At 36.9% G+C, this 9,372-nt stretch overlaps 1 protein-coding gene across 1 annotated transcript; it reads right to left on the bottom strand.

Annotated features, from left to right (window-relative positions):
- Positions 1 to 402: 402 nt before the first annotated feature.
- Positions 403 to 9,009, bottom strand: LOC103810444 (structural maintenance of chromosomes protein 2-like; the record flags this gene model as incomplete). Its single annotated transcript, XM_009083339.1, has 12 exons — positions 403 to 567; positions 1,832 to 1,948; positions 2,733 to 2,933; positions 3,492 to 3,686; positions 3,947 to 4,090; positions 4,374 to 4,567; positions 5,383 to 5,507; positions 6,478 to 6,613; positions 7,101 to 7,305; positions 7,622 to 7,741; positions 7,984 to 8,122; positions 8,808 to 9,009. Coding segments are annotated over 12 exons (1,943 nt in total), but the record flags the coding sequence as incomplete, so codon positions are not given.
- Between the last annotated feature and the right edge of the window lie 363 nt (positions 9,010 to 9,372).

Raw genomic sequence — 9,372 nt, forward strand, 5'->3', positions numbered from 1 at the left:
CTTTATCCAAAACACACTGCAGTGTGCTTATTGAGTAGGTCAGGGACTAACATACCAATCTCTATGACAAGTGCATAATTTACTTTCTGATTGTTTGTGGACCCTTTAACTTTTGTCATTCCCTTTGACCATAAGCGTTTGCAAATCATACGTACTTCCTCCCCTTTAAGCATGGGACATCACAACTCAGAGAGCAGCATTTAACTCACCCGTACATCAGTACTACCTACTGTTAACTACAGTTTTCTCACCACTCAATTAATTTATTTTTTTTCACTTCTCCACGGAGTAAAACCTTTCTTGTTATCTTATGCCAAGTAATGTATTGAGTCAGAATTAGCAATGCTTCTAATTATCAAGTCATTTTGGAAGAAGCAGTGGAAAAAAAAAAAAAAAAATTACCAACCTTTGACCTCCACTAAGTTCCATTAAGTTTTCCTTCCAAGTGTTTCCTAAGGCAACTTTGAACTCCATACCTTTGAAGACATTCTGAGTTTTAGAGGCTGTTAGCTTAGCTTTGGCTCCTGGTAGGAGTGTTGAGAAAATTGAGCCAAAGTCAGCATTCACCTAGAAGTCAGACCACAGAAGATGTGTGCATGTGCCTCAAATAAACAGCACAAAGAGCTAAAGACAGCATTCAGCTTCACAACACTCAAGACATGTTGCCCAGTTTAACCCAACTGACCTCTCATGCCTTGAAGATTAGCACATACTGAATAGTGTTAAAATACTGGCATGGAAAACCTTTTATTTTCTCTATACTGAGGAATAAGAAACACCAAAAGATATGTAACACCTTATACTAAGCATCACAGAGGAATCACATGAAAGAAGTATTAAAAGCTTTCTTTATGCCATCAGCCAAGGAGGGAAACAGCAATGCCCTAGTGCAGGTTTATTAACTGGTAAATTGTGATTTCTCCCAATTGAAGGACATTGAAAGTATAAGCACTGTGTAAGAAGCACACACTTGCATCTTCCCAACTCTTTTTCTTCCACAGTTTACTTAAGGAATGTCCAGGTATTGGATTGGATGCAACTTTGTAAATGCAGATGAAAACTTCCTCGGTTAACGAATGTATCTGAAAACACAATTATCCCACCACCCATGATGTTTTTGAATACGGTTCACTAATTTTTGCTAAACAAGATTTTTACCATTTTGTCAGTCATATCTTGAGTGCAAGCAGTAATAATTAAAACAAATACTCCATTTGTGAGCAATTTAATCTTAGATAAAACTGATCTTCTCAAAGACCAAAACATACAAGCTGTCCTGGTACAGCAGAAGACAATGTGTCAGAAGCTGTTCATGTAGAGAGGGAAAATTTTATACTTTTGTTTTAATTCACTATGTGAGAGAATGAGTAAGAAGGCAGAGTGCCTATGTAACAGGAACATAAATCAGGTGTTGTTTTGTCCCAGTATTACCTATCCTCTCAGTAACAGGAACAGTACCTCAGGTCCACAGCCCCACATTGTAGGGGAACACACAGAACCATGAGATTTAACTCTGGTGAAATACTGGTTTAAGAAAAAAACAACCAGAAAAGCAGACTATATTTCAGCATGACAGCAGCTTAACCTTCCTTAAATTTTTGTGGGCACTATGAGGGAATCATTAAGCAGTTTTGCAGGTTTAACTGCATCATGTCTCCGTTTCAGAAGTGAGAATAAACAGGAGAAATGAAGCAGGTGTTTTGTAATTTAAATATTAGGCAATGGATATTCTGAAAAGTGATTTTTTCCCCCCTGTGGAAATATGCAAAAGAGTAAATCTAAGACAAATCTGATCCTCTGCTAAAATGTGAAAATTAGATATTGACATTACCTTTTTCCAAGCAACATCTAAAGCTTCATTTTTCTTCTGGTCAAGCTCTTTAATAGTTTGGAGAATCATCATCTTGTCCTTCTCTACAATATTTCTTTTCTCCAATAGGTCCTTGAACTGGTGCAATGAGAAGATAATGTCAATGAACTCGATGCTCAAACACCTTTTGTGCTAATCTCACAGCATTACCGTATGGCTTTCATACTACAAAATAGTCATTAACCACAGCATTGAAATCTGATGCATTCCTTTACCTGCATGGAGGATGTAAATTTTGGGATATGATTTACAAATTGAGACATCAGAATTTTCAAAAACTGGCAAAGGGGAAGACCAACATTACTCTGAAAGTTGCACTTAAAGAGTTAATCATGTTCCATTTGCTTTTCCATAGAAGCAAGGGTGCTCCTGGAGGCTGACAGGAGGAGATGTGTATGTACCACAGTGGGCAGATTTGAAACAGTCTTGCAATAGCCTGAAGACAGATTAGTTTGACATGACCCTGGAACACCTTCAAGCTACCATGCTCAAAAAACAAATCATTTTTTGATCTCCAACTTCTAATACCGTATATAGTCCTTGGATGCTCTGATGGATGCCACAAATCTTGCCTAATGCTGCTGCCAGCACAGGAGGGACTGGGTAGGAAGGAAATCAAGTCTTTTTACCATCCAAAGTCAAGAATATGAATAACCTAGAAAACTGGTATGCAAGTTCAAACATGTAAGATTGGTATCTAGCACAAGGTTTCCTGTTGTCTCATGAAGATTCAGTCTTATTTTTGGTGTATTCATAAATAGACCGTATGAAAATACAAAGCTACATTATGTATGTGTATACATTTTATATACCATACACTCAGCCTGCCCAATTCTTACAGGTTAAAGCACAGAATGTTTACCCTGTCCTCTGTTTCAGTAAGCCTGGCTGGAGCTCTTATGTTCACATTTCTTCTCAACTTCTCTTTATGTTCCTTCAATTTTTGCAGCTCCTGACTTACAGCTTCAGGCTTGAGACTGTTGAAATCATAGTTTGTGTTTGGCTGACCAAAGTATTTTTTCTCTGAAGCTATCCACTTGTACGTTTTCAGCATTTTGACCACCTGTAAACAGGAAGATATGCTGAGGTTTTCCCTCCACCCTATTCGAATGTGAACTAAAAATAAGAAAACAGAAAAAAACAAAACCAAAAGAACATCCTGAAATAACTCTACAACACTAATTCTCCTACCCCAGCGCACCACAAGTGCTTATCTCCACACTGCTTTGTGTGATTTCCTTGACTGTAGACAAACCCAGATTTTAAGGGAGTTTTCACATATATCTTACTCACCTGAAACACTTTTTTTCTCTATTTGGACTATGCCAATGTCACTAAGACTTGGAATTACCTTCTTTAGTTATCTAATTTGTCTATAGAGTCCAAATGTTCTTACTGATCAGATTCTTGCTGTGATCTACTCTCTGTTATTCCACACAGATAAGCTCTGTTAAAATGTACAGCTTCCCACCCCCTCTTCCTGTGATAAAACTTTTCACATCAAAAGCTTCAAATATGACAGTGCCTAATAAGAAAAAAAAAGGCCATTTCGTTTGCATGTGGCAAGGGAAATACCCACTCATGGTCACAAGATGCAAGGAAAAGCACAGTTCTGAAATACCTTCTCAGCAGCCTCAGCAGTCTCTTCTTTACATTGGGTCACCTTGTGTTCTAATTCTTTAATCTTAAGCTGTGATTTATTATTTTGTTCTCTACACTGTGCCACCTCTGTAGATTTGGCTTTAATTCCATTATCATACAATGCAATTTCTTTCTTTAGCTCGGTCAACACCTTCTGTGAATTCTTTACAGCTTCCTGAAAAGCAAATCAAACAGGTATTTTTTTGCCTCTTCTAAGGCTGGTGTTAGACTCTTACTGGAACAGACACAGCAAGGAAACAAAATTCACATGTGAAAACCACACAAACAAATAAATTACCTAGGCTAGACATAACTGAGTGCTGGTAAGCAAATCTGGAGAACCAAATACACATTATAATTCAGTTTGAGCTTTAGAGGATCATATCCTCAGCAACATCAAAACACAGGTAATGAAACACAACATTTCACTTTTACCTCGAAAAATGGCATCTCAGCTGCCATAGCATCAACTTGCTCCTGGTAGGATTTGATTGCTTCCTCTACAGCCACTATCTGTTGTTTACAGGAGGCCTGTTCTTGTTTCAGCTCTTCAAGTTCCAGAACTAAAGCTGCAAATTTCTAGAGAGATGTTTTGCAATTTACTACAATTATACTTAAGTAGAAAGAATTAAGATTCAGTTTGATGTTGCAGAAGATGAACAGCACCTGTTATTCAGCAAGGGGACAATCTCACAAAACGCCCAAAAAACCCTCAGCAATTTCTGCGTCAATGACTACAGAGTCTACATTAAGTTCCAGAACTGAGGGGTATTAAGTTCCAGAACCTCATGATTATCAAACTTTCTAATTTCCGCAACCACTTTGAGCGTTGAGAAAACTGCCAACAAAGGTGAAGTTTTACCTGCTGCATATCCTTTACTTTTTTGCTTGAAGCAACTGCCTTTTTCTTGGCATGATGTATTTTCTGCTCAGCAATCTTTCGCTCATTTACACATTCTGCTTCTGCATTTTTCATTTTATCCTCTAAAGCCTTGTATTTGTCTTCTGCTTTCTTTTTGCTCTCTTTAGCTTTGTTTAATGTCTCTTCATACTCGGCTGAATCAAGAAATACAGTACTAAGATTAGGCACTGTTCTCATCTTCAAATTTACATCCTGAACTACTGAAATAAGTCTGACTTTGCCTCCAACAGAGCAAAGTGGCCGTACACTTATTAGTTACTGAAGTCAGATATTTCACTAATTATTCCAAGACGGTGTGCTGGTGTTACCAGTTACTGGTAGGGTACCATACAGACAACCAGTCATTAAAATTGATGAACATACATGGTTTTGATTGGGCTTTTTTGACAGGGTGCAGTATATGCCAAATCACATGATCAAGAAATAATTAATCAGATGGCTATGTAATATGATAGGACCTCATCCGTAGAATACTATGTCCAGATATGTATCACTTCTGGCCATTTTTTCCTTTAGATGTTTCACTTGTCGTTGCATTTGTGCCCTTTTATGCTTTTCCTTAGCTACACAAACACTACTTCTTTTCAATGCTTTGTTATGCAAAATACATTACTAACCCTAAATATCTACACAGATTACTTGAAAACATCATTACTCAAATCAAATACTACTCAACTATGGGATTAAATCAATTTATAAACTTCCCTACAATAAAAGAATATACAACACTTAAGAGGGTTTACAACAAGAGAATGACCAACTTTATGCGAATCTCCTCTATGCAAGCCTACTGCAGTTCTGTATTACATTTTCCAAAATATAAAGCTAGTCTTTCTAAAGCAAAAAAATATTAGTTTCTTAAGCAAAGACTCTGCTACTCAAACAGCCTGATATGCATCTCGTTCTTAGTGAGTTGTTTTCAGTTAAAGAGCAAGAACACATTTGTCACCAATTGTTTTCTTCAGGGCAAGCAGCTCTTCCTCTTGTTTGTGATACGCGCTTTGATGAAGCTTCTTCTGCAACAGCTCTGCATTCTCTGCCTGCATCTCCCATTGCTGCTTCAGTTGCCTGTACCTTTGAAGACAGTAGCGGCACACACTGGTATATCAGCTGGTACACAGCACCTCACCTTCAAAGCTGAGCTAAGTAGACAAATACCTACATTCCCATTCTAGTGTAAGATACAATGACTGTAGGACAGATGAGCTTAAATGAATGAAAGTCGGATATAATGGCATTAATAGTAATAATTAATTGTGAGGTTTATGGGAATGTAAGTCATTGTCTATATAACTCCTGTTGTGCAGCCCTGATGAGATGTATCAAAACCAAATGCAGCACATGGAATTTGGGAACAGCCAGGAGATCACATTTTTCCAACTGGCAGCATGATGGATGATAGACTGAAGCATTAAAGAAAAGATATATCAATGCAGAAGTAATTTCTTCCTTTTGGCTGTATTTCTGAAAGTCTACTGCAACTCAAACCAATTAAAAAAATAAATCCAGCTGGTAGGTAGCATATTGTGCAACACTACCTCCTCATGACATTTTTGCAGGTCTAACTTAACATATTTTCCTAGTCTGTCTTTTAGAAAGGTATTCAGTAATTGAATAGCTGAAAATCAGTTATACTTAAAATTATTTAATTTAAGTCCTTACAGTAGTACCACTCAGATATTTCTTTCTAGGATCTTTATATTTTCTTGTGAGAAAAGTAAGAGCTATCACAATCTGGAATTCTGTACGGGTGTTACAAATATAGTGAATGTCATGAAACTTGAAGTAATTTCAAGCAGATATCAATGTATACTTTTTCCCTGTATTACCCAAAATAAAGCTTTCTTGCATTTGTTATCTAAAAACTAATTTTGCTTTTTGATTGCTGAATTGACAAGTTAAATAGGGAGGAGAGGAAGAAAAGGAATAATTTTATGCAAATTACATTCTCAACAGGCCCAACAGCCCTCAAAAACATTTCTTCGTATTAAATTTCCTCAGTCACATAAGGGAAATGATACACACTTTATAGCGCAAACCTTACTTTTCAGAAACATTCTTCAAGATCGCCAACTCCTTCTCTACAGCCTTAAGTTCAGTTTCCTTTTCCTGGATTTCTACTTCAACCTTTTTTATTGCTTGAAGCTTAGGCAGGATTGCTGCAGACTGTGAGGATGCACCTGCTCAGCGGGGAGGAAAAAAAAAAGAAAAGTCTGGCTAAGTGGAATTAAAATCGTGGATTTGCCACTGGCAATAGCAAATTCTAAACGTTAATAACAATGCAAGGCAGCTGGGCTAAAGATACAGAGTTCTACAGGCTTTGAGTACCACACATGCATGTCCTATGCAATGAGCTAACTTTTCATAGTCTATGAAATCATCTCAAATCAATTATCAGTTACTTCAAAAAGTGCTTGAATTCAAAGCATTTCTCTTTCCAAGAGGATGATACAACCAAATGCGATATAAAATCTAAATTAGTTCATGCGAATAGTTTGTCATTAATTTTTTTCTTAACCTAATTAATATTATTTCAGCTCAAGACAATCTTAGCTCAAACAGGTTACATTATTCTGAGTCCAAACATAAAGGTTTATAAAAACCATGAGAGCAGTAAACACATCAAGAGACACACAATACTGTTATATGAATAAACCCAGTAATTGCCTCCATGCACAACGCCTTGGGGGTCAAACACATCTCCATCAAGCGTAACACTTCGCATCATTATCCTTCTGTCAAAGGTCACTTCCTTAGCAATATCCATGTCGTTGCAGATCAGTGTTGTTCCAAAGACATATTCCATTGCAACATGCAGTTCAGGTTCATATACAATTAGTGAAATGGCTAAACACAATTTATCAGAACCAGCCTAGAAACCAAATGAAATGCAATTAGTATGTCTTAAGTTATAAGAATTTTTAAATCTAATTTTTGACTTCTGCTGATGAAAACACTTTCCAAAAGCATTATTACATTTTAAAATTATTTCAGTTACATGTGAAATAATCAATACTTATTTAAACATTGCATCACTGAAGGGACATAAAGAGGGGGGAAAAAAAAAGTCAATATACCCTCCGACCCTATAGAAATTGTCAGTATAACCTTTAAGAAGCCCATGTTTGAACAAAGAAACAAAACACGACACAAGCAATAGAATGTGAGTAGTGTATTTATTTACGTACCAAGCTTTCAGCCAACTTGATTACGTTTGGTTGCACCTTCCTGAATGAAATCTGATTTAGTGGAATGATGGTGTATCGAGTCTTTAGGCAACCACCTTTTAACAGCTTTTTGCCAGTATCCTCAAATAAAAAGTTACAAAGCATACCTGAATACATAATTGATTATATAAAGTAAGGCAACTGGGCATCGCAAGAAGAATGCCTTGTTGCCACTAACTGCACAACCCTCTTGCCCCAATTTAAACATGCACATGCATCAAAATCCCTCCAGGCATTCAGTAACTATGCACATATTCACTAACCCTCAATCACACAAGCACATCTCAAAAATCAAGAGCTCTGTACTAAAGCAATAAACTTACCACTGTGTCCACAACAATGTTAAAGAGTTTTGCTCCAGCCACTGCTTCCAGGGCTATTGCTTTGGATAGATCTTCCACAGTGAAAAGAGACATAATCAGGCCTTTCACTTTGCTTTCATTCCAATTTTTTTCTGGATGCCTTAAAACAAATACAAATTATCTTAACCATGTTTGGCTTTCTCCCATACATCTTAAAAAAACCCTGTATTTAAAACTTATAATGCTTATTATACTGGTATAAGAAATTCTAAATTCAATTTTAAAAAAAGCCACACAGAATATGGTTAAATTAAATCCTTCAGGGCAAGAGACTTGCCAATAAAGTCAGTTACACAGTCATTAAGAGAATGTCCTTCCCTGGTTTTAGTATCATTTGCTCACACAATTTTCAATTGATTTTTCCTATGGGTTCTATTATTACCACAGCCATAGGAGTATGTTCAGCCTGATTATTACACGGACAAATAAACCTGGAGACACAGATGTTTGATTTCTGGAGACAGATACAGCATTGGTCTCAACAGAGCAAATCTACTCATGGTCTGCAGGAAGGACTCAAAGTAATGATTACTTATTTTTGTAGTTTAGACCCTTGGATTCCGTAGCTTTAGCTACAGAAGTCATGACTTGCAAACATCTGACTCTCCCCCTCCCCGCCTTCCCGTTCACATGGAGCACAGGTAAAACAGTTGCTATTCACTGACACTCAAAGGAAAGCAACAATGAAGCCACTGGTGGAATTATCTGCTAAGTCCCATAAGTCATGCAAAAAATGCCCCCAAAAGCACTTTCAAATGCCTTTCAGGATCATGCTGAGATCTTACCTGTATTCAAACCGTAGATGTGGACACTTTGCCATTAAACCTTCATGCAATTCCCTGAGACGAATGATGTCACAAGTCAGTGCCTTCTTTTTTGCTAGAAGGGCTTCTTCTTTCTCTTCTTCAGAGTTGAACACAAGCAGTAGACACAGATCAACAGCACAGAAATCTATTAGCTTAAAAGTTGGTATCCTACCCTGTTTATCTACATATAGGTAGAGAATACTTAATTGAAAGACTTTGTAAAATTCTGTGTAGATTTCCAGTTTAGACAAATTTAGACTATCACGATCCCAAACATGTAAAGGAAAAGCTTGAAGTCCAATGCGCTTCTCTAAATGTCATTCTGTAATATCAGTGTACAGTGATTAGTAGTGTCTGGAACAAATTTTACCTGGAATGAGAAATAAACTTTAAGAGGTGTGTTAGGTAGAGAAAACCAGGAAGGAATCTGAGGTTGGTCACTTTTTCCATCTAAATTTTAGCTGGAATTTAAATTTTCCATCGAATATTAAAACATTTGGCCTAAAGTTTATAAAACCACTCCCTGTCCTTATCTCAACCCATA

Source organism: Acanthisitta chloris, unplaced genomic scaffold (genome assembly GCF_000695815.1).
Source record: "Acanthisitta chloris isolate BGI_N310 unplaced genomic scaffold, ASM69581v1 C17021089, whole genome shotgun sequence".
NCBI lineage: Eukaryota > Metazoa > Chordata > Aves > Passeriformes > Acanthisittidae > Acanthisitta > Acanthisitta chloris.